Source organism: Mercenaria mercenaria, chromosome 10, assembly GCF_021730395.1.
Source record: "Mercenaria mercenaria strain notata chromosome 10, MADL_Memer_1, whole genome shotgun sequence".
NCBI lineage: Eukaryota > Metazoa > Mollusca > Bivalvia > Venerida > Veneridae > Mercenaria > Mercenaria mercenaria.
Genome location: NC_069370.1, coordinates 24,200,512 through 24,227,554, shown reverse-complemented (window position 1 = coordinate 24,227,554; position 27,043 = coordinate 24,200,512). Strand labels below are relative to the sequence as shown.

At 37.6% G+C, this 27,043-nt stretch overlaps 1 protein-coding gene across 1 annotated transcript in view; it reads right to left on the bottom strand.

Annotated features, from left to right (window-relative positions):
* LOC128559835 (ankyrin repeat and SOCS box protein 3-like) overlaps nt 1-27,043 on the bottom strand; it is a 72,328-nt gene that overhangs the window by 5,543 nt on the left and 39,742 nt on the right. Inside the window, exons 2-7 of the mRNA XM_053552529.1 lie at nt 23,325-23,430; nt 20,580-20,678; nt 19,464-19,613; nt 13,464-13,727; nt 12,987-13,194; nt 110-619 (exon numbers count right to left, since the gene is read on the bottom strand). Of these exons, the coding sequence (XP_053408504.1) occupies nt 110-619; nt 12,987-13,194; nt 13,464-13,727; nt 19,464-19,613; nt 20,580-20,678; nt 23,325-23,421 (1,328 nt within the window). The 5' untranslated portion in view covers nt 23,422-23,430. The remainder of the gene's footprint in view (nt 1-109; nt 620-12,986; nt 13,195-13,463; nt 13,728-19,463; nt 19,614-20,579; nt 20,679-23,324; nt 23,431-27,043) is intronic.

Genomic DNA, 27,043 nt, shown 5'->3' with positions numbered 1-27,043 from the left:
GGCACAAAATTTTGAAAAAAAGTCCTGCAGTAACAAAACATATTCACAGTATCTTATTTGTTTTACAAGTGTTTATATTATGCAGTTACTGATAAATCACCATACTTACTTCTCACTCTCGGTGATTCCCCTGCTTGCCCTAACTGTGTACTTTAACATGGCACAGAAATAATCAACAGCACAACTTGCCATTGCCGCATGGTCCAGCCAATATCTGGGAAAGTTAACAGTAGCACCAAGCCTTAACATTAATATGAATACAGGCAGATATTCGAGGCCATCTTCTAACACAGATGCAATGCATTCATGCAAAACCAGTTTGTTTAATCTAAAACACTTCTCTATGAACAATCTAAACTTTTTTGTAAGAAGCACTGCTGGTTTTATTTTTGTATTAAAACTAAAGATATTTCTTTCAGCAAGATAATTTGAATTCTCTTCTCCACTGTAGAGACTTGTGAAGAAAGGCTCCTTTAAAAGAACTTTCAAACAGTCTTCAGACTCCAAACTAGCAGCAATAGCCACAGGATTGTAGTTAAGACATGTGATAGGATTGTAGTTGTTGTTTTCCCATGTAAAATGTTCCAGATTTGTAACAGGTACAAGCATCTCAACACATCTGAAATGAGAGATAACTCAAGGTTATCAAGGTCAAAGTAAGAATGAATAGCTGTTTGAAGGCAGATGTAAAAATCTTGCCAAACAAGAGGGCCCTGAAGACCCTTATCGTTCACCTGAGGTAGTTCTTTCTTTAGCCTAAATTTCATTCTGACCATATTTTATGTAAATCAGGTTGACAACTGACAAAAGATATTCAAAATTTGATCCAGTGACCTAGCTTTTTTTACCCAACTGACCTCATAACAAATCTTAAACAGATAAATATTCGGACAAAGTCTCATGAAGAACCAACAGAAATTGTTGCCTACTGAGTTTTAACAAGGTTTTTCTATGACTTGACCCAATGACGTAGGTTTTTCTATGACTTGACCCAATGACCTAGGTTTTTCTATGACTTGACCCAGTGACCTAGGTTTTTCTATGACTTGACCCAATGACCTAGTTTTTGACCTCAGATAACATAATTTCAAAGCTGATCTAGATTTCATAAAGACAAACCTTGATAAAGTCTTGTGAACACTAACTCTAGAGTGTTCACAATGTTTTTCTAGTATTTTATTCTGTGACCTAGTTTTGTTTTTACATAACCCAGTTTTAAACTTGACATAGACTTCAGAGAGACAAACGCCCTGACTGAGTTTTATTAAAATTAAAATCAAGTAAAAAATGTGGCCAATAGAATGTTACTAATGGTTTTCTATTGCAACCTAGTTTTTGACATAGTATTTAGGTAACTCAGTTTTGGAACTGGCCTATATTTCATTGAGACATTCAACAAAGACCTATGATGATTAAGTATAAAATGTAGCCCCTAGATTGTTAAAAAAGTTTTACATAGTGGCCATGTGTTTAACCTCAAGTAACCCAGTCTTAAATTTCACCTTGCTTTTCATAGAGACAAAGTTTTAAGAAGATCAGGCAGAAAATGTGGTCTATGAGTTTTCTATGACTTTACCTAGTGACATAGATTTTTATTTCAGGTCACCCAGTTTTGAATTCAGCAGAGATATCATAGAGACAAACAGTCTAACAAAAATATATGATGATCAAGAATAAAACTAGAAGATGCTTTTGTAGAATAGTGCACCAGGCTCCCCCAATGCATAGTCGTATAGGCAAGAAGTCAATAGGGGACAGGAGCAAAAGTCGAAGAGACACTGACAATTGGCTGCAATAGGGAACATCTACTTGGCATGTCCAATCATACCACTAAGTTTAAACATTCTGGGCCTAGTGGTTCTCAAGTTATGAAGTGGAAACGGTTTTCCATGTTCAGGCTACTGTGACCTTTGATCGAGTGACCCCAAAATCAGTAGGGGTCATCTACTCTGCATGTCCAAGTTAAGTTTCAACATTCTAGGTGAAGTGGTTCTCAAGTTATTGATTGAAAGTAGTTTTCTAATGTCAGCCCCCTGTGACCTTGACCTTTGATGGAGTGACTCTAAAAACAATAAGGGCCATCTACACTGTAAGTCCTATCACCCTATTAAATTTGAAGGTTCTAGGTCAAATGATTCTCAAGTTATTGACTGGAAAAGGATTTCCATGTTCCGTCCACTGCAACCTTGACCTTTAATAGAGTGACCCCAAAAACAATAGGAGCCATCTTCTCTGTACGTCCTATCACCCTATGAAGTTTCAACATTCTGGGTCAAGTGGTTCTCAAGTTATTGATCAGAAATGGTTTTCCATGTTCAGGCCCTTGTGACCTTGACCTTTAATAGAGTAATCCCAAAATCAATAGAGGTCATCTACTCTGCATGACCAACCATTCTATAAAGTTTCATCATTCTGTGTCAAGTGGTTCTCAAGTTACTGATCGGAAATGATTTTCCATGTTCAGGCCCCTTTGACATTGAAGGAGTCGTCTACTCCATAAGCCCTGCCACCCTATGAAGTATGAAGGTTCTAGGTCGAATGGTTCTCCAGTTATTGATCAGAAATGAAGTGTGACGGATGGGTGGATGGATGGACAGGGCAAAAACAATATGTCACCCCAGTGGGGGGGGGGGGGGGGGGGGAGACATAATAAGGCTTCAGAAGAGTTTTCCTACTATTTTACATACTGACTTAGTTTAAGACACCTTTAAACTTAACATATGACTTTGACATAGGTTCATGATGATCAAGTACAAAGTGTGACCTCTACAGTGTTAACAAAGTTTTTCTATGATTTGACCTAGTGATCTAGTTTAAGGTACTGGACCCCTAATAGTAATGTTTAAACAAGAGCACCGCTTTGCGGGTGCTGACGCTCATCTGATTTTTTTGTAATAGAAATATTGTCCTACCCATGATTTTCTAAGTCTAAAAAGGGCCATCATTCTTGCAAAAAGCAGGATAGAGTTATGTTTCTTGATGTACAGTGTCCGCTTATGATGGTGAAAAACTGTTGCAAGTTTTAAAGCAATAGCTTTGATAGTTTAGGAGAAAAGTTGACCTAAACATAAAACTTAACCAAGAAATCTGATATTATCTAAGTGCAAAAGGGGCCATACGGAAACATTTTTCCCGTATATGGAACATTCCATATACGGGAATCCCATATTCTTTAATTGGACATTCATGTTTTTCTCACATGGATCCGTTCATTCATACTTAGCATAAATACGTTTCAACAGTTTATGTCAGTATTCAAAGTTAGGGATTGTCAAGGTCCAAAAGTATGTTTAAGGCATAGGTTTTGATCTTACTTTCAGGAAAGATACCTTTTATATGATATTCGTATATTAGACATATACGGGACCGTATACTCCCGTATATGCACATATTTTTCGCAGTGCAAGTGATGACAATAACTCATCATTTTTTTTCCAAAAATCAGATGAGCTAAAAATGGCATTTGCTTGGTATATTCTTAAAGTTGACCGTGTTTTGCACTGTGATGCAAATTTTAAACAACTTTTACCGTGCCGTTTTTTGTAAATTTTTTATAATTTATGGTATTTCTTGAAGCTGAAGTAGAGACAAATTTCAATGTGTTGGCCACTATCTAAAACGTTTCCAGAGAATTCATTTCAGCATTAATTTTGATAAAAGAAACATCAAACTATTGTCAAACAAGCAAATTCGATGAATTGGTATCCCCCGCCAAAAGGGTCTGTGGTGAGGAACGGCAAAAAAATATATCCAGCAAAAAGTAAAGAATGTTACAAAGAAGCAAATAATTTCATTAGTCAAAATCAAATTAACAGAAAATAAATGTTGTTTTTTTTTTGGGGGGAGGGGGGGGGGGGGGGGGAGGGTACAAAAGTTTACATGTTGATTATAAATACTGATGGAAAATTAAAGATGGAAAAAAAACAATGAAAAAAAAAACAATGGGGGGGGGGGGGGGGGGGGGGGGGGGGGTGTGACCAAGGCAAGGTGGCAACCAGGTGTGGGTACACAACTTCACATCGAGGGTTGAACGCAATACTGTCGTAAGTCCTTCTTTATTTAATAGGAGTTACTACAGTATTGCGTTCAACCCTCGACATGTTTATAATAAATGTTCTTGGAAAAGAAGTTTAATGAAATTCTTCCAATTGGTTGGTTTGTTATGTACAAATCTGTGGATTTTTAAACAATTAAAGGGCAATAACTGTATGGAAAATTGACCAATAAAAAAAGAAAATGACCGGCATCATCAAAGTATGTTGGTTCATATTTATTTCAAGTTTGATGAAATTCTACCTGCTAGTAACTGAGAAATGGCTCCGGACGGACATTTTTGTGCATTTTTCATTAAATCAAGGGCAATAATTCTAAGGGAAATTGACCAATAGAAAAAAAAACTTGAAGGGCATCATCGCAGTATCTTGGTTCATGTCTATTTCAAGTTTGATGAAATTCTACCTGCTAGTTACTGAGAAATGGCTGCGGACGGACATTTTTTATTAAATCCAGGGCAATAACTCTTAGGGAAATTGACCAATCAAAATAAAATTTGACGGGCATCATCGCAGTATGTTGGTTTATGTTTATTTCAAGTTTCATGAAATTCTACCTGGTAGTTACTGAGAAATGGCTGCGGACGGACGGACGTTCCTACATATGGATACTTATGTGGCTACTCTTTTGTTCTCTCTATTGTTCTTTTAGCCACGTAAGAGAAAAATAGCCACATAAAAGCCTTACGGAATGAATAACATCAAAGAAAAAGTACAGTTACCTATTGTTCCTATAGCCACCTAAGTATGCAAATGTGAGCTCGGACTGACAGACTGACTGACAACGCCATTTCAATACCCTCCTCCCGATTTCATCGGCGGGGGATAACAATTATAAAACACAAAATAAAATTGTAAATATCCTTTTTTTTTCTAGGCTGCCTCAATTAAACAGATTTAATGAGACAGAGTTCTAACTCCAACATTGAAAAATTAAGGTTGAATCCTGTGGGTCTGTTTTGAATTTTGCTCACTTCATTCAAAAATAACCTTGGGGCAGAAATAAAACCTACCTGCATTTCTTCCATAATATGTAATCTAAAGAAAGAAGGCAAAATAGAGAACTTTTACCACATGTAACTCAGTATTTTTAAAGATGTCTAACTCTACCCCTCTACCCCTCTTGATTCAGAGGTAAATTCACTTTGAACAGCAAGAAATCGCTTATAAAATGAAAATTTTCCACTTTTTGTACAATACATCCATAATAAGTCTTGGAAGAAGTAACAAGAGATCACAGAGTGATCTTGGCGCCCACCAATGTGCCATTTTTGAGTGTTCCAAATTTCAAGACTTATTGACTAGCTCAAGGTCAAGTTTTCATTTCCATACACAACACTGTGCATGTGGTCCAAAATCGAAAGCTGTAGCTTGAGAAATGTCAAAGTAGGTCACTAGATCAATTTCAAGGACAAAGTTCTTTGTACACAAAACTGTGCATATGCATCAAGTTTGAAGGTTGTAGTTTGAGAAATTTGAAAGTAGGTCACTAGGTCAATCTTAAGGTCAAAGTTTATTTCGGTACACAAAACTATGCAAGTGGTCCAAATTTGAAGGCTGTAGCTTGAGAAATGTGAAAGTAGGTCACTAGGTCAAAATCAAGGTCAAATTTCACTTCAGAACACAAATCTATGCAAGTGGTCCAAATTTGAAGCCTGTACCTTCAAAAATGTGAAAGTAGGTCAATGTCAAGGTCAAAGTTTGTTTCGGTACAAAATCCTATGCATGTGGTCTAAATTTGAAGCCTGTAGCTACAGAAATGTGAAAGTAGGTCACTAGGTCAATCTTAAGGTCAAAGTTCATTTCGGTACACAAAACTATGCAAGTGGTCAAAATTTGAAGGCTGTAGCTTGAGAAATGTGAAAGTAGGTCACAAGGTCAAAATCAAGGTCAAAATCAAGGTCAAATTTTATTTCGGAACACAGAACTATGCATGTGGTCCAAATTTGAAGCGTGTACCTTCAAAAATGTGAAAGTAGGTCACTAGGTCAATGTAAAGGTCGAAGTTTGTTTCGGTACACAAAACTATGCATGTGGTCCAAATTTGAAGGCTGTAGCTTGAGAAATGTGAAAGTAGGTCACTAGGTCAAAATCAAGGTCAAATTTCATTTTGGAACATGGAAATATGCATGTGGTCCAAATTTGAAGCCTGTACCTTCAAAAATGTGAAAGTAGGTCACTAGCTCAATGTCAAGGTTAAAGTTTTTTTTCAGTGCACAAAACTATGCATGTGGTCCAAATTTGAAAGCTGTAGCTACAGAAATGTGAAAGTAGGTCACTAGGTCAAAATCAAGGTCAACTCATGCCAAGGTTCATCTTGCCACTCAAAACCATACATGTGGTCCAAATTGGAATGTTGTAGGTTATTGACAAGAAGATTTTAAAAGCTTTTCCCTATATAAGTCTATATGAACCATGTGACCCCCAGGGCGGGGCCATATTTGAACCTAGGGGAATAATTTCAATAATCTTAGTAGAGAACCACTAGATGATGTCACATACAAAATATCAAAGCCCTAGGCCCTGTGGTTTTGGACAAAAGGTTTTTCAATTTTTTTCCCTATTTAAGTCTATATAAACAATGTGACCCCCGGGGCGGGGCCATATTTGACCCTAGGGGGATAATTTGAATAAACTTGGTAGAGAACCACTAGATGATGCTTCATTACAAATATCAAAGCCCTAGGCTTTGTGGTTTGGACAAGAAGATTTTCAAGCCAAGTTTTTCCCTATATAAGTCTATGTAAACCATGTGACCCCCGGGGCGGGGCCATACTTGACCCCAGGTCAATAATCTGAAAAATCTTGGTAGAGGACCACTGGATGATGCTTCATACCAAATATCAAAGCCCTAGGCCCTGTTGTTTTGAACAAGAAAATTTTTAAAGTTTTCCCTATATAAATCTATGTAAATTATAAAAAAAAACAAAGGGCCATAACTCACTCAAAAATTGTTGAACCAGTCTGATTTTCAGGGGGACACAACTAGGGTACCAATACATCATTCTGACAAAGTTTGGTCAAAATCCCCCTTGTAGTTTCTGAGGAGATGCGATAACGAGAAATTGTTAACGGACGGACGGAAGAACGGCGGACAACGGACGCGTAGTGATTTGAACAGCCCACCATCTGATGATGGTGGGCTAAAAACTTACTAGAAAAAAGGAAAATATGGAGAAAAAAAAGTTGGTCCCAGTGGGGCTTTAACCTACACACCCGCCTATGTTATGGGGATTGTAACCACACCTGCAGATGATGATTATAAAGAAATATTTTTAATTTAAAGTCATTGTCTTTTAAAGAACCAAAGATATGTCTATAAACAAAGTTTTCGAAAAAATTTAACATGAAAATAATTCCAAGTATAAAAACTTTGTGACCTTGACCTTAGGTATAATGGGCCCAGCCCCTGCACATACTTTGTACACTGGACAATGTTTATGTGAACTTACAATAAGATATAAGCAATAGTAACAAAGATATGACAGAAAAACAAAGGTTGCCGAAAAACTTTAACCTTAAAAATAACCCAAGTATAACACCTTGGTGACCTTGACCTTGGGTATAATGGGCCCAGCCCCAGCACATATTTTGTTTGTATGCTGGACAATGTTTATGTGAAGTTACAGTAAGATATAAGCAGTAGTAAAAAGATATGACAGAAGAACAGGGCCATGAAGGCCCTGTATCGCTCACCTGACCTACTGACCTAAAAATCATCAAGATTAACATTCTGACCAAGTTTCATTAAGATATGGTCATAATGTGGCCTCTAAAGTGTTAAATAGCTTTTCCTTTGATTTGATCCGGTGACCTAGTTTTTGATCCAACATGACCCAGATTCAAACTTGACCTAAAGATCACCAAGATTAACATTCTGACTAAGTTTCATGAAGATACAGTCATAAATGTGGCCTCTACAGTGTTAACAAGCTTTTCCTTTGATTTGACCTAATGACCTAGTTTTTGACCCCATCTGACCCAGATTTGAACCTGACCTATAGATCATCAAGATTAACATTCTGACCAAGTTTCATTAAGATATGGTCATAAATGTGGCCACTATAGTGTAAACTAGCTTTCCCTTTGATTTGACCTGGTGACCTAATTTTTGATTCTACATGACCCAGATTCAAACTGGACCTTGAGATCATCAAGATTAACATTCTGACCAGGTTTCATGAAGATACAGTCATAAATCTGGCCTCTACAGTGTTAACAAGCTTTTTCTTTGATTTGACCTGGTGACCTAGTTTTTGACCCCGGATGACCCAATATAAAACTCGTCCAAGACTTTATTGAGGGTAACATTCTGACCAAGTTTCATTAAGATTGGGCTCAAATTGTGACCTCTACAGTGTTAACAAGCTTTTCCTTTGATTTGACCTGGTGACCTGGTTTTTGACCCGGGTGACCCAATATCGAACTCGTCCAAGATTTTATTGAGGGTAACATTCAAACCAAGTTTCATTAAGATTGGGCCAAATTGTGACCTCTAGAGTGTTAAAAAGCTTTTCCTTTGATCTGACCTGGTGACCTTGTTTTTAATCCCAGCTGACCCAATATCGAACTCGTCCAAGATTTTATTGAGAGTAACATTCTGACCAATTTTCATTAAGACTGGGCCCAAATTGTGACCTCTAGAGTGTTAACAAGCTTTTCCTTTGATTTGACCTGGTGACCTAGTTTTTGACCCCAGATGACCCAATATCGAACTCGTCCAAGATTTTATTGAGAGCAACATTCTGACCAAGTTTCATTAAGATTGGGCCAAGAATGTGACCTCTAGGGTGTTAACAGGCTTTTCCTTTGATCTGACCTGGTGACCTAGTTTTTAACCCCAGATGACCCAATATCGAACTCGTCCAAGATTTTATTGAGGGTAACATTCTAACCAAGTTTCATTCAGATTGGGCCCAAATTGTGACCTCTATAGTGTTAACAAGCTTTTCCTTTGATTTGACCTGGTGACCTAGTTTTTGATCTCAGATGACCCGATATCAACCTCGTCCAAGATTTTATTAAGGGTAACATTCTGACCAAGTTTCATTAAGTTTGGGCCAACATTATGACCTCTTGAGTGTTAACAGTCAAATTGTTGACGACGGACACAGGGCGATCACAAAAGCTCACCTTTGAGCACTTCGTGCTCAGGTGAGCTAAAAACAAGAAAGTAGGTCAGCAGGTCAAGGTCACAGTCAAGTGACATCATATTACTTAGCGTAATCAGGTAATTATTATCAAACAGTCTTAGAAATAGGATCAGATAATTTTTTAAGTATTTTTTCCTATATAACTCATATAATAATTGACCCTGGAGCGGGGCCTCTTTTAACCCTAGGGGCATAATTTTGGCAGAGGACTACTAGGCAATGCATCATACCAAATATCAAAAGCCTAGGTCGTGTGGTTTCAGGCAAGAAGATTTTTAAACTTTTTTTCCTACATAAGTCTATGTAAAACTTCAGACCCCCAGGGCGGGGCCATATTTGACCCTAGGGGGATAATTTGAATATTCTTGATAGAGGACCACTAGATGACACTACATACCAAATATCCAAGCCCTAGGCCGTGTGGTTTTGTACAAAAAGATTTTCAAAGTTTTCCCTATATAAGTCTTTATAAACCATGTGACCCCTGAGGCGGGGCCATATTTGACCCGAGGGGATAATTTGAACAATCTTGGTTGAGGACCACTAGATGATGCTACACACCAGATATCAAAGCCCTAGGCCCTGTGGTTTTGGACAAGAAGGTTTTTAAAGTTTTTCCTTTCGGTTGCCATGGCAACCAGAGTTCTGCATGGAATTCAATTCTTTGAATAATTTTGAAAGGGGGCCACCCAAGGATCATTCCTGTGAAATTTGGTGTAATTCTGCCCAGTGGTTTTCAAGAAGATTTTTTTAGAAAATGTTGACGGACACACGATGTCAGACAGACGGACGACAGACAACGGACATTGACCGGTCACAAAAGCTCACCATGAGCCTTTGGCTCAGGTGAGCTAAAAACAAAGGTTGCTGAAAAACTTTAACCTTACAAATAATCAAAGTATAACACCTTGGTGACCTTGACCTTAAGTATAATGGGCCCAGCCCCTGCATATATTTTGTTTGTATGCTGGACAATGTTTATGTGAAGTTACAGTAAGATATATGCAATAGTAACAATGATATGACAGAAAAACAAAGGTTGCTGAAAAACTTTAACCAAGAAAGGTCATGCTGACGCCGACGCCAGGGCAAGTAGAATAGCCCCCTTATTCTCCGAATAGTGGAGCTTAAAATTGCCTGTTTGTTGACAAAGTTCAATACAGAAAATGCCAGGCAAATGTAACTCAGCTAACACACTTCAGTGCCCTAGAGATAAGACAAACAAGAACTAGAAAATGCTTTTGTAAAAAAGCGCATGTCTCCCCCAATGCAAAGTCCTATAGACAAGAAGTCAATGGGGGTCAGGAGCGAAAGTCAAAGAGACACTGATGGTTGGCTGCAATAGGGATCATCTACTCGGCATGTCCAGTCATCCCGCTAAATTTCAACACTCGTGGCCTAGTGGTTCTCAAGTCACTGTTCAGGCTCCTGTGACCTTGACCTTTGATCAAGTGACCTCAAATAAATAGGGGTCATGTACTCTGCATGTCCAATCATCCTATTAAGTTTCAACATTGTAGGTCAAGTGGTTCTCAAGTTATTTCCAAAAAATGATTTTACATGAACAGGCCACTGTGACCTTGACCTTCAATAGACTGACCCCAAAATCAATAGGGGTCATCTACTCTGCATGTTCAATCATCCTATGAAGTTTCAACATTCTGGGTCAAGTGGTTCTCAAGTTATTGATCGGAACTGGTTATCAATGTTCAGGCCCCTGTGACCTTGACCTTTAACGGAGTGACCCCAAAAACAATAAGGATCATTTACTCTGCATGAACAATCATCCTATGAAGTTTCAACATTCTGGGTCGAGAGGTTCTCAAGTTATTGATTGGAAATGGTTTTCCATGTTCAGGCCCCTGTGGCCTTGACCTTTAACAGAGTGACCCTAAAATTGTTAGGGTTCATCTACTCAAATAAATAGGGGTCATGTACTCTGCATGTCCAATCATCCTATTAAGTTTCAACATTGTAGGTCAAGTGGTTCTCAAGTTATTTCCAAAAAATGATTTTACATGAACAGGCCACTGTGACCTTGACCTTCAATAGACTGACCCCAAAATCAATAGGGGTCATCTACTCTGCATGTTCAATCATCCTATGAAGTTTCAACATTCTGGGTCAAGTGGTTCTCAAGTTATTGATCGGAACTGGTTATCAATGTTCAGGCCCCTGTGACCTTGACCTTTAACGGAGTGACCCCAAAAACAATAAGGGTCATTTACTCTGCATGAACAATCATCCTATGAAGTTTCAACATTCTGGGTCGAGAGGTTCTCAAGTTATTGATTGGAAATGGTTTTCCATGTTCAGGCCCCTGTGGCCTTGACCTTTAACAGAGTGACCCTAAAATTGTTAGGGTTCATCTACTCTGCATGACCAATCATCCTACGAAGTTTCATCATTCTGGGTCAAGTGGTTCTCAAGTTACTGACCGGAAATGGTTTTCAATGTGCGGGCCCCTGTGACCTTGACCTTTCACAGTGTGACCCCAATATCGTTAGGGGTCATCTACTCTTTATGACCAATCATCCTATTAAGTTTCAACATTCTGGGTCAAGTGGTTCTCAAGTTACTGACCGGAAATGGTTTTCAATGTTCAGGCCCCTGTGACCTTGACCTTTAATGGAGTGACCCCAAAATCGATAGGGGTCATCTACTTTGCATGTACAATCATCCTATCAAGTTTCAACATTCTGGGTCAAGTGGTTCTCTAGTTATTGATCAGAAATGGTTTTCAATGTTCAGGCCCCTGTGACCTTGACCTTTGACAGAGTGATCCCATAATCAATAAGGGTCATCTACTCTTTATGACCAATCATCCTATCAAGTTTCAACATTCTGGGTCAGGTGGTTCTCTAGTTATTGATTGGAAATGGTTTTCAATGTTCAGGCCCCTGTGACCTTGACCTTTGACAGAGTGATCCCATAATCAATAAGGGTCATCTACTCTTTATGACCAATCATCCTATCAAGTTTCAACATTCTGGGTCAGGTGGTTCTCTAGTTATTGATTGGAAATGGTTTTCAATGTTCAGGCCCCTGTGACCTTGACCTTTGATGGAGTGACCCCAAAATCAATAGGGGTCATCTACTCTTCATGACCAATCATCCTATGAAGTTTCAACATTCCGGGTCAAGTGGTTCTCTAGTTATTGAATGGAAATGGTTTTCAATGTTCAGGCCCCTGTGACCTTGACCTTTGACGGAGTGACCCCAAAATCAATAGGGGTCATCTACTCTTCATGACCAATCAACCTATGAAGTTTCAACATTCTGGGTCAATTGGTTCTCTAGTTATTGATCGGAAATGGTTTTCAATGTTCAGGCCCCTGTGACCTTGACCTTTGATGAGTGACCCCAAAAACAATAGGGGTCGTCTACTCCAGCAGCCCTACAACCCTTTGAAGTCTGAAGGTTCTAGGTCAAATGGTTCTCCAGTTATTGCTCGGAAATGAAGTGTGACGTACGGACGGACGGACAGGGCAAAACAATATGTCTCCTGGGGGAGACATAATTACTCAGACCTGAAGAACCAGAGTGGATGACTGAACTTAAAAAAGAGAAAAGCTTGAGCCTTTCAACTGTTTGATGTCATGCTTCCTTTTTAGTGTGAATACAGAGTTTTCAGTTTCTGTTTGTTACCAGCACCAGGACATGGAGACATTTTGAAATATTATATGCCATCTTTCTATGCCGTCACTCAAGCGATCTATCACCTTCATATATGAGCATATAAATATCTTTACACAGATAGAATGTTAACAGTAATACTTACTCTCTGTTACCTTTGTACAGTGCCATATGAAGTGGTAGAATTTGAAATTCTGTTGGCCTCTCAGGACCTGCAATACCTAAATCAGCATCTGCTCCATTGTCAAGTAGAAGTTTCACACATTTCACATGTTCATTCTGTGTTGCCAGGAACAGAGGAGTGGCACTGTCCTCTGCACACTTGTTCACCAAACCTTTTTTAAATGTATCCCCTGAAGTTATTGCAGTAAAGTTAAATTTCAATATAATATATAGATAAATTCAATTTGATTACTAACATACTCAGAATGGACAAATGAATGTCTGTAAATTACTGAATAAACTTGAAGCTATGTTTAATCTGTCAAATAATGTCTAATCCCAATTGTATTATATCAGAGATGAAACATATGACATAACCTTACAGCATTATATAATTCATGACCTGAAAAGTTACAAATATCATAGTTTATATCACATGAGTACTGGTAAGTGATATTACCTTTAGAAGCTGCATATTCTATGAACAATTCCAAGTAAGTTATCTGCCCAAACTGTGCAGCAATAAACAAAGGTGTTAGTCCACACTCATTCTGTAAAGTCAGATCAGCACCTGCCCTAACAAGACATTTTACAATATCGAGATTGTCTTCATTTTCTTGTACTGCTCCATGTAATGCAGTATCTAAAGTGAAGTTCTGTTTATTGACATCAGCACCAGCTTTCAGTAACAGTTTTACACACTCCAAATTTTTCTTAAGAGAAGCTGAAATAAAAGTAAATATAACATTTCATGTCCAGGACCCTGTTTATGCCAACAACATTGCACTTATAAATAGGAAACTGTTTATGCCAAAAACAGTTCACCTATAAATAGGAAACTGTTTATGCTAACAACATTTCACTTATAAATAGGAAACTGTTTATGCCAACAACATTTCACTTATAAATAGGAAACTGTTTATGCCAAAAACAATTCACTTATAGGAAACTGTTTATGCTAACAACATTAACTTTCACTTATAAATAGGAAACTGTTTATGCCAACAACATTTCACTTATAAATAGGAAACTGTTTATGCCAAAAACAATTCACTTATAGGAAACTGTTTATGCCAACAACATTTCACTTATAAATAGGAAACTGTTTATGCCAACAACATTTCACTTATAGGAAACTGTTTATGCCAACAACATTTCACTTTTAGGAGAGTGTCTACGCCAACAATGTTTTACTTCTGGGTCAGTGTTAACTCCAATAACACTTCCAGAACAGTGTTAAAGCAAATAATATTAGGGATGTGACTGGCTCTGAAAAAGTGAAAAGGAAAATTTAGCAAAGGGCTGAGGGGCTGCCAAGCCCCTCACATGGTCAAGGAGCATTGCCACAAGAAGATCCTGATCTTTGTATCTTACAAGACCCATTTCTGAAACAATTCAATGCTGTTTTGATATATATTAATTAAGTTAAATCAGTAAACAAGGTCACAATGACCCTATAATATCACTAACTAGAGTTTCACAGGAATCATTCGTGAAAAATTAGTCTACATTTGGCAAGTAGTTTCTGACAAGAAGATTTTTTAACTTTCTCTGCATTCCCCATAAATGGAAGAGTCAACATAACCTCTGGCAGCCAAGGATTGTTAAAATAAATTAAAACTGAAAACAAGAGGGCCATGATGGCCCTATATCGCTCACCTGTTATCATTGCACTTGAGGACAAGAAGGTCCTCAGAAAAAATATCTAAGTCCAAAGGACAGGAACAACAAAGGGAAGAAATTTAACCAAAAAGAAAAAAAATTCTTAAAAGGTACAGATATGTCAAAATACACCTAAAAATTGGAGGTACCATCCATGTTTTACCCCAGAAAAGTGGTCTTGGATTTTCCCTACGGCCAATAATAAAAAAGTTACTAAAAATAAGCTATTTATAGTAACGTAAAAGGGAAGTAATTAAAAAGAAAATTATTGCAAGTGAACAAAAGAAGGATCTGCCAAATAAATCTGTTGACATAAATGAAGTTTCAGATCAGTATCTTCATTAGTTATGGAGATATACCCATTTTAATTTGAAATAAAGGGAGGTAATTTGACATAAAATCAGTCCATAGTTATCTACCCTGATTGGCTCAGTCCAACTAATGACAATAATGAAATTTCAAATAAGTCCTATAAGTACTTACTGATGTAAATTCATTTTGATTACAATCAGGGGAGGTAATCAGATATAAAATAACTCGGGAACTTACGATTTGATCTGATTTGTCATGGAATCCAAGATTTATTGTTGTTGAAGATATTTTGGAAGTTTGTATCAAACAAGAGGGCCATGATGGCCCTATATCGCTCACCTGTTATCATTGCACTTGAGGACAAGAAGGTCCTCAGAAAAAATATCTAAATCCAAAGGACAGGAACAACAAAGGGAAGAAATTTAACCAAAAAGAAGAAAAAAATTCTTACAAGGTATAGATATGTCAAAAAACACCTAAAAATTGGAGGTACCATTCATGTTGTACCACAGAAAAGTGGTCTCGGGTTTTCCCTATTGCCAATAATAAAAAAGTTACTAAAAATAAGCTATTTATAGTAACGTAAAAGGGAAGTTATTAAAAAAAAAATATTGTAAGTGAACAAAAGAAGGATCTGCCAAATAAATATGTTGGCATAAATGAAATTTCAGATCAGTATCTTCATTAGTTACGGAGATATACCCATTTTAATTTGAAATAAAGGGAGGTAATTTGACATAAAATCAGTCCATAGTTATCTACCCTGATTGTCTCAGTCCAACTAATAACAATGATAAAATTTCAAATAAGTCCTATAAGTACTTACTTATATAAATCAATTTTGATTACAATCAGGGGAGGTAATCAGATATAAAATAACTCTGGAACCTACGACTGGATCTGATTTGTCATGGAATCCAAGAGTTATTGTTGTTGAAGATATTTTGGAAGTTTGTAGTAAATAAAACCATAAATGAAGTCTCTATATGGCTGCAAAAGCCAAAATAGCCGATTTTGGACCTTTAAGGGGCCATAACTCTTGAACCCAAGATGGAATCTGGCCAGTTCAAGAAAGGAAGCAAGATCTTGTGGTGATACAAGTTGTGTGCAAGTTTGGTTAAAATAAAATCATAAATGAAGCTGCTATTGTGCAGACAAGGTCAAAATAGCTAATTTTGGCCCTTTCAGGGGCCATAACTCTGGAATCCATCATGGGATCTGGCCAGTTCAAGAAAGGAAACAAGATCGTATGGTGACACAAGTTTTGTGCAAGTTTGATTAAATTCAAATCATAAATGAAGCTGCTATTGTGCAGACAAGGTCAAAATAGCTAATTTTGGCCCTATCAGGGGCCATAACTCTGGAACCCATAATGGGATCTGGCCAGTTCAAGGAACCGAGATCTTATGGTGATACAAGTTGTGTGCAAGTTTGGTAAAAATCAAATCATAAATAAAGCTGCTATTGTGCAGACAAGGTCAAAATAGCTAATTTTGGCCCTTTCAGGGGCCACAACTCTGGAACCCATAATGGGATCTGGCCAGTTCAAGAAAGGAACCGTGATCTTATGGTGATACAAGTTGTGTGCAAGTTTTGTTAAAATAAAATCATAAATGAAACCACTATCGTGCAGACAAGAAATTGTTGACGCACGCACGGACGGACTGACGACGGACGAAGGGTGATCACAAAAGCTCACCTTGTCACTATGTGACAGGTGAGCTAATAAAACCATAAATGAAGCCTCTATATGGCTGCAAAAGCCAAAATAGCCAATTTTGGACCCTTAGGGGGCCATAACTCTGGAACCCATTATGGAATCTGGCAAGTTCAAGAATGGGACCAAGATCTTGTGGTGATACAAGTTGTGTGCAAGTTTGGTTAAAATAAAATCATAAATGAAGCTACTATTGTGCAGACAAGGTCAAAATAGCTACTTTTGGCCCTTTCAGGGGCCATAACTCTGAAACCCATTATGGGATCTGGCCAGTTCAATAAAGGAACTGAGATCTTATGGCGACACAAGTTTTGTGCAAGTTTGATTAAATTCAAATCATAAATGAAGCTGCTATTGTGCAGACAAGGTCAAAATAGCTAATTCTGACCTTTTCAGGGGCCATAACTCTGGAACCCATAATGGAATCTCGCCAGTTCAAGAAAGGAACCAAGATCTTATAGTGATACAAGTTGTGTGCAAGTTTGGTTAAAATAAAATCATAAATGAAGCTGCTATTGTGCAGACAAGGTCAAAATAGCTAATTCTGGCCCTTTCAGGGGCCATAACTCTGGAACCCATAATGGAATCTGGCCAGTTCAAGAAAGGAACCAAGATCTTATGGTGATACACGTTGTGTGCCAGTTTGGTAAAAATCAAATCATAAATAAAGCTGCTATTGTGCAGACAAGGTCAAAATAGCCAATTTTGGCCCTTTCAGGTGCCATAACTCTTGAACCCATACTGGAATCTGGCCAGTTCAAGAAAGGAACCGAGATCTTATGGTGATACAAGTTGTGTGCAAGTTTGGTTAAAATAAAATCATAAATGAAACCACTATCATGCAGACAGAAATTGTTGACGGACGTACGGACGGACGGACTGACAACGGACGACGGACGAAGGGTGATCACAAAAGCTCACCTTGTCACAATGTGACAGGTGAGCTACAAATGTTACTGACAAGCCTTTTTAGACTATATATGAGTACAGTGACTGCCCCCAGATGTCCATGCTTTCTGACACATCAAAATAATTTGAAAAATCTTGGTCATCTAAGACACATTTTTTTGAAATCATTTTAAAATCGGAGCAGCAATTTAGGAGATGATAACACTTGGAGATTTTTCTATTTAAACCTCTGGCCTTAAGCTTTTTGATGAATCAGAATAATCGGAACAAACTTTGTATGGGGTAACTCAAGGAACATTTGAGTAAAATAATTTTTAATTCGGGCCAGCCATTTCTGGCAGGAAGATTTTTTAAAAGTTTCCACATTATACATATAGGGAAAAGTGAGCAAGCCCTCTGGAGACCATGATTGTATTTTGACAAATTGGAATAATTTGAATAATCTTCATAAAGAGTCACACAAGATTCATTTTGTGTGAAATTATTTCAAAATTTGGCTGGCAGTTCTTAAAAACAATAATTCTAAAGTTTCTACTACATACATATAGGGAAAAGTGACAATACACCTTAGTAGCCATGTTTTAGGTATTTGAAGCAGCAAGAAATTTATAATTATGTTTGTGTTAATAACAAACAAGAAGTCCCCAAAGGCCTTGTATTGCTCAACAGATTTAGATTTCATTGAAACATTCTGATCATGTCTTTCGTAACTCAGGCTGATAAATTTTTTCAACGATTTGATCTAGTATAATCTGATCTGCTGCTACCCTGACCTTTAATTTTCTTATTATTTTTGTTGGATTTAACATCGCACTGACACAATTATAGGTCATATGGTGACTTTACAGCTTTTGATGGTGGAGGAAGACCCCAGGTGCCCCTCCGTGCATTATTTCATCACGAGCCGGCACCTGGGTAGAACCACCGACCTTCCATAGGCCAGCTGGTTGGCTTCCTCACAAAACAAATTCAACGCCCCGAGTGAGGCTCGAACCCACAACAATGAGGGGCAAGTGATTTAACCACTCGGCCACAGAGGGCCCTTGACCTTTAATAGAGTGACCCCAAAATCAATAGAAGTCATCTACTCTGCATGTCCAATTATCCTAAGAAGTTTCAACATTCTGGGTCAAGCGATTCTCAAGTTACTGATGGAAAATGGTTTTCCATGTTCAGGCCTGTGACCTTGACTTTTAACAGAGTGACCCCAAAATAAATAGGGGTCATCTACTCTGCATGACCAATCATCCTATGAAGTTTTAACTTTCTGGGTCAAGTGGTTCTCAAGTTATTTATCGGAAGTGGTTTTCCATGTTCAGGCCCCTGTGACCTTGACCTTTGATAGTGACCCCAAAAACACCCCTTGCCACCCTATTAAGTTTGAAAGTTCTAGATCAGATGGTTCTCCAGTTAGTGATCAGAAATGAATTGTGACGGATGGAAGGATGGAGAGGGCAAAAACAACTTGACTCCCTCAGTGGGGGGTGGGGGTGGGGAGGGGGGAGACATAATTATAGTTACACAACTCTAAGACAAATCTTCTTTTATTCCAACCATTATCAGTCTTTACTGTAATTACTTTAGAAATGTGAATGCTAGAGAATGAAGAAAACAACTGCTGACGGACAAAGGTCATGAAAGCTCATCATGAGCACTAATCGAGAAACAAAATTACTGCCTAAAGTATTTCTTGTCAACATGAACTGAAGCCAAAACTACCAATCAAGTTCGAACAATGAAAGCAGTTACAAACTTCTACAAACAAATAACAACACAAAAAGAGTCATTATGGAAAGCAATGTTAATATATTCTTTAATATCTTCATTCGCTGCAGAACATGTTAAAATCACTTTTTTTACCTTCCCAAAGCGGTGTATAGTCCTCAAGGGTTGCACTGTTGGGATCTGCCCCAGACCTTAGTAGACAAGCGACACATTCTGGGTGGCCCCCTTTACATGCTAACATCAATGGAGTTTGTTCTTCAAATGTTTTACAATCCACTTCTGCTCCTATATACATTAAAACAAGCTGTATTCTGATGTAAAATATTTCATTCATAATCGCAATTTAATTTTCTGGTAAGTCATATAAATTATTTTTGACACATTAACCCTTATCATGCTGGACACAATTGATCTGTGCAGTCTGATCATGATCTGCACTGTTCGCCATTCAGTTATCTTTTTGCATCCCTTTTAACTGTTAATGGTACTGTCCAAATTGAAAGATGGTCAAGTTCATTATAGAAATTTAGCAGGATCCATAAGGGTTAATATCAAGGAACTTTGACTATTTCCTTCAATTTAAATGAATGAAAGAAGCATTGCCAAACACTGTAAAGTTCCTTACTGGTTCAGGGGCAATGAAAACAGTAAAACAATTATTTTGACTGAAACTATCAATTAAAAGTTCAATCCTGGAAAAATATCACTGAGGAAGACTATAATACTGACTATGTTTGGTGAACATGCATCAAGTCAGTAAAAACTGTTCTATTTAATACAACTCTGGAGGCCCCTAACCCACAGTTGACAAGCAAAACTATAGAACAAGCTCTAATATACTTGTGGTGAAAGTTTCTCTACTTTCAGCTGTGGCAGAATCATGAACTAATTCTAAAAAAGAAGGCCCTATACTGTTTACTTGACCCTGGTCTTACCCCTATGTCTTCACCTGACCTAGATTTCATTAGGCCAAGCATTATCAGCTGTATTATTCCTTAGTTATAGAACAACTGACGAGCAGGAAGTATTTACCTGATATTTTTCAGTTTGTTTATAGTTATCTCATCAACCAGTTTAAGTTGATAAATTTCAATCTGAGCTGATTATATCGAAGTTTGAAAACTTAAAGTTTTTGGGTTTATCAAACTTAAATTGATTGAGACAGGGCTCATGCACAAACCAAATCCGTATTCTATTGTCTTGTTACACGAAAAAACATGTTTTAACCCTACACTTTACATTCAAACTCACCATGCTTCAAGATATTTCTGAGACATTCAGTATTTCCATGAAAGGAGGCTTCATGAAGTGGTTGCCAACCTCTGTTATCTTTAATATCAACTGGTTTGCCTATAAAAGATATTTCAAAACGTCAAATTTTCATATCAAAACAAAAAGAACTAGAAGGTGTTTTTGTCACAAAAACATATGTCCCCCCCCTATGTATATCTTTAGCTCTGGCAGCCATTTTGTGCAGTGTTGGCAATATGCACACCTAGGCTTGGTACTGATCACTCCTGTGAATTTTCGTCAAAATCCAACCAGCAGTTTGTCCTGTGAAAGCAGGACAAGATTTTCTTTCTTTAGCTCTGGCGGCCATTTTGTGCAGCGAAGCAGAACGTGTTGGCGATATGCAAAACTAGGCTTGGTACTGATCACTCCTGTGAGTTTTCGTCGAAATCCAACCAGCAGTTTGACCTGTGAAAGCCGGACAAGATTTTTCTATTTTAAACTCTGGCGGCCATTTTGTGCAGTGAAGCAGAACATGCTGGCGATATGCACAACTAGGCTTGGTACTGATCACTCCTGTGATGTTTTGTCGAACTACAGCCAGCTGTTTGACCTGTGAAAGCCAGACAAGATTTTTCTATTTTCAGCTCTGGTGGCCATTTTGTGCAGCGATGCTGAATGTGCCAGCGATATGTACAATTAGGGTCATACTGATCACTCCTTGATGTTTTGTCGAAATCCAGCTAGCAGTTTGACCTGTGAAAGCTGGACAAGATTTTTCTATTTTAAGCTGTGGCGGCCATTTTGCGCAGCGAAGTGGAACGTGCTGGTGATATGCACAACTAGGCTTGGTACCAATTACTTCGTGAAATTTCATCAAAATCCAGCCAGCAGTTCGAACTGTGAAAACTGGACAAGCTCAGTGGACGGACAGACGGCAAAGGCAAAAACAATATGTCTCCCCCATGTATGGGGAGACATAATGAATATTATTATTCTTGGTAAAAGTAGTAATTAATTACCTGTATGAAAGTGAAGTCCTTTATGATATTTGGTAGGTTATTGGCTCGTTTTTCTCATGCATTATTGGCAATTATCCATTCTATGTACATGGTCACCCAAGGAACATTGCATAAAGATAGTACTTAATTTTTTCAATCAGAGGTATGAAGTTAAAAAGCTTTGAAATGAAGGTAAATGTCTATATATTTGTCAAAAATAGATATATTGACAATATTTTAACCAGAAGCATAGAATTAAGAGCATTTAATATTTTCATATAAAAAAAAATTGTGATCAAGGAAATGTAAGTCTTCTTGAACATGGAGAGCAAAAACATCAAAGGGACATAATATAGTGAATATTTTCCATTTGGGTGCATTTGATTTAACATTCAGCTGTGATCTGGATTGTTAAATAATGATCCATGATACTGTTTGCTAAAAATATAGAACATCTATAACAGCCTGATAACAGCAAAAGCATGTGGTAGCAGAATGCAAATATTCAAGCTCTGACTGGGACTCAAACCCAGAACCTCTCACACCTAAGGCAGACACTCCACCACTTCCCTACAACAGCAGTAGTTATAGCTAGGCAGTTTAAGTGCACCCCTATTCTCTTCCCCACTAGATTACGTGAACTGGAACAATTTTGTGACAATAACATGTCCAGTGTATTCCAGATTATTGGCGTATTCACTTTGTTACCTAACGGCAATTTTCGTGTAAAGAAAAAATATAATCTTTTTTTGTCAACAATTTAATTGGTCAAAACTGCCCAAATTTCTTTGACGTGTTTCTTAGAGTATGAACTTAGTAACTGATAGTACCAGTGAAATATAACTCACACTGAATCTTTAATATTTGCACTTTTAGCAGCTGGCGAACGGCAACAACAGTAAGCTTTGTCCAAATTTAGGCAATCATTTTACTGGTCACCCAGGGATCAATGCTGCCAAAATATTTTGAAACTGAACTTGCCATTTGCAATAAAATCTTATTTAGCCAAACAGAATTATCAGAAGGAATTTGGTGGTGGGTCACCCAAGGAAAATTGGGATAAAAATTTGGTTGGGGGTCATCCAATTCTTTTCTAAATTGGGGAAGATTTTGAAGTTTTTCCATTTGGTTGCCATTACAACTAGAATTCTGCATGGATGACCTAGATTTGAAGGATCTGAAAGGGAGCCACCCAAGGAACATTCTAGGCTCTTAGCATATAATTGGTATTATATTTTCTTTTAGGTCCCAGGGCTTTATTCCCATAAAAGATGAACATAAACAACAGGTTTTGGTTTTTATGCCCCCTGTAGAAGTTTTTTTGCTACTTTTGAACATTTAAATAGTGCTATAGTTACTTGTTTTTAGTCTGTTCTTTAACTCCGAAGCTGTTTCATCTTGAACCTGTCCAGAAATCAGGTGTTTGGGCTTACATACAAGGAGGTGGTCAAATTGTGGAAAAGAGGCAGACCAGAAGAAACAATGGTTTTCTGGGGGTTTTTTTCTTGACATGTTCTCTTCTTTGTTCCATATGATTTTAACATTCCTTGATCGTTATGGACTGTACCAATGTGGGATAGAGGAAGAACAAACAGACTCAGCTCCTTTTTTCTCTTGTGCAAAGTCATTTAAATATTAAAGCATTCATACCAGTCATAGAGAAAAATAGCATAAAGCATTTTTACTTCAAAGTAGGACCTTGACCTTAAAACTGTTACTGATTATTTTTTGTACCATGCTTTTTGAATATCCGTTTGAAACTTACCAGATCTGATCAGTCTCTTTAACAGGTCAATATTTCCTGTCCGTGCAGCTCTAGATACTGAGGAGCATGTATCAGGATAAACCTCTTGAAAATCCATACAGAAACCCTGAAAATATGTATACTAAATGTACATTTATTGAAACAAGAGGGCCAAGATGGCCCTAGGTCGCTCACCTGAGTAACACACCATAACAGTGTAAACATGTTTTACCTAGTGATTTCATTGAGACAAATATTCTGACCAATTTGCATTAAGAAAAATGTGGCCTCTTGAGTGTAAACAAGCATTTTCCTTGATTTGACCTAGTGACCTAGTTTTCTACCCCACATGACCCAGATTTGCACTTGTCCATTTCATGAAAACAAACATTCTGACAAAGTTTCTGGAAGATTGGAACAACAAAGTGGCCTCTACAGTGTATACAAGCTTTTCCTTTGATTTTACCTAGTGATCCAGTTTTTGACCCCACGTGACCCATATTTAAAATCATCCAAGAATTCATGATAAAAAGCATTCTGACCAAGATAGAATAAAACATGTGACCCTTAGGGTATAAACAAGCTTTTTTTACCTGGTGACCTAGATTTTGAACAAACATGACCCAAACTTCGAACCTGACCTAGAGATGATCAAGACAAAGATTCTGACCAAGTTTCATTAAGATTGGGTAAAAATTGTAGCCTCTAGAGTGTTCACAATTTTTCCTATTGTCTGGCCTACTGAACTGGTTTTTTACCAAACATGACCCAGTTTCAAACTTGACCTAGAGATCATCAAGACAAATATTCTGGCCAAGTTTCATGAAGATTGAGTCACAATTGTGGCCTCTAGAGTGTTCACAAGCTTTTCCTTTGATTTGACCCAGCTTCAAACTTGACCTAGAGATCATTAAGACAAACATTCTGACCAAGTTTCATTAATATTAGTTCACAACAGTTACTGTGGCTTATAGAGTGTTCACAAGCTTTTCATTTGATTTGACCTAGTGACCTAGCTTTTGACCCCACATAATGTAGCTTCAAACTTGACCTAGAGATCATCAAGGCAAACATTCTGACCTAGTTTCATGAAGACTGAATCACAATTCTGGAGTGTTCACAAGCTTTTCCTTTTATTTGACCTGGTGACCTACTTTTAGACCCAACATAACCCAGATTTGAACTTGACCTAGAAATCATAAAGACAAACATCTGATCAAAGATTGGGTCACAACTGTGGCCTCTAGTGTTCACAAGGCAAATGTTGACGGATGACGGACGCCGACAGACGCCGGACAATGACTGGTCACAATCCATGAGCACTTCATGCTCAGGTGACCTAAAAAACCAAAGTGTAACACTGCCCATGTTTTTATGAACAACCCCAGAAACATAACCTAATATGTCTGCAGCAAGACTTTAAAATGTAAAGACAAAGTAGAAGAACTAGGCAGAGTTCTGCTAGTACATTTATAAGAAAAATGTACCTATTAGACCTTGAGTGTATCTACATAACAGTGAATTCAAAGTATAAATCCCGCATGATATGAAAACGATAACAGGTTTGATAATTATGATTTTTCTTCATTAAAACATTTACAGAAAATATTTTTGTATAATATTACTTGCATCCTTGACAACCTTTTTGCGTTAAACGATGCATAATAACCATATTATTCAAACAATAATATAAACATGCTGTTGTTTAAATTATCTCGGGAGTAGTAAGCCCTTTTTAATTACAGTAACTTAGGTCCCCCGCAGTCATTACAAAATTATCTACATTTTAGATTTATCTTGTGATATTGTGATAAATGTATAAGTAAACAAGAACATTGACCAGCTGATGAACCCACCCCATTTATTGTCAATACTGATCAATATAAACGACATGCAGTCTTTTGCACTAAATTTTATGTGCCCTACAGTTTACAACTAGATGCCCACTAGATGCCCATGGGCAACATGTCGAGCCTGCAGCTGTCAAAAGGACTGGGAGTTGCACACGACACTCTGTCTCATTGAGGCAAACATTTATGGTAAATAAAAACAAGAGCACCGCCTTGCAGGTGCTGACGCTCATCTGATTTTTTTGTATAATAGAAATATTCTCCTACGCATGATTTTCTAAGTCTAAAAAGGGCCATCATTCTTGCAAAAAGCAGGATAGAGTTATGTTTCTTGATGTACAGTGTCCGCTTATGATGGTGAAAAACTGTTGCATGTTTTAAAGCAATAGCTTTAATAGATTATGAGAAAAGCTGACTAAAACTGATTTTCTAAGTCCAAAAGGGGCAATAATTATTGCAAAAAGCAGGATGGAGTTATGTTTCTTGCTGTACAGGGTCAGCTTATGATGCTGAACAAGTGTTGCAAGTTTTAAAGCAATAGCTTTGATAGTTTAGGAAAAAAGCTGACCTAAACATAAAACTTAACCAAGAAAACTGATTTTCTAAGTCCAAAAGGGCCATAATTCTTGCAAAAAGCAGGATGGAGTTATGTTTCTTGATGTACATGGTCAGCTTATGATGGTAAACAAATGTTGCAAGTTTCAAAGCAATAGCTTTGATAGTTTAGGAGAAAAGTTGACCTAAACATAAAACTTAACCAAAAATTCTGATATTTTCTAAGTACAAAAGGGGCCATAAATCTTGCAAAAAGCAGGATGGAGTTATGTTTCTTGCTGTACAGGGTCAGCTTATGATGGTGAACAAGTGTTCCAAGTTTCAAAGCAATAGCTTTGATAGTTTAGGAGAAAAGCTGACCTAAACATGAAACTTAACCAGGCAACGCCGACGCAGACGCTGACGCCGACACCGCTCAAGTGATGACAATAACTCATCATTTTTTTTCTCAAAAAATCAGATGAGCTAAAAAAGATTGCAAAAAGTTGCAATATAAATTATTTGTAGTAACAACAAAGTAAATCTAAAAAAAAAAAAAATTTCCAAGTCCACACAAAAATCCTTACCAGTAGAGATAGGTCAAAATACACCTCAAAATTGGATGTAACGTGCATGTTGTACTACAGAAAAGTGGTCTTAATTTTTCCCTATGACCAGTAATAAAAAAAGCTACAATATAAGCTATATACAGTAACAACAAAGGGAAGTAATTCTAGACTTTTGCACATGACACTCCGTCTCATGATGGTGAACAATTGTGTCAAGTTACATCAAAATCCCTCTATGCATCAAAAAGAAATGCTCTGGACAATGTCATTCTTGTATCTGACCTTTGACCTCTAAGTGTGACCTTGACCTTAGACCTAAAGACCTGGTTCTTGCACATGATACTCCGTCTCATGGTGGTAAACATTTGTGCCAAGTTACATCAAAATCCCTCCATGCATGAAGAAGAAATGCTCTGGAAAAAGTTGTCAATGTTGTATCCTTTGACCTCTAAGTGTGACCTTGACCTTAGACCTAGGGACCTGATTCTTGCGCATGACACTCCGTCTCATGATGGTGAACAATTGTGCCAAGTTACATCAAAATCCCTCCATGGATGAAGAAGAAATGCTCCGGACAAAGTCATTATTGAATTTGACCTTTGACCTCTAAGTGTGACCTTGACATTTGAGATAGGAACCTGGGGTTTGCGCAGAACACTCTGTCTCACTGAGATTTACATTCATGCCAAATATAAACAAGATTGCTCAATGCGTGTCAAAGTTATTGTCCGGACAAACAAATCCGGACGGACGGACGGACGCACGCACGCACATACACCAAACAGAC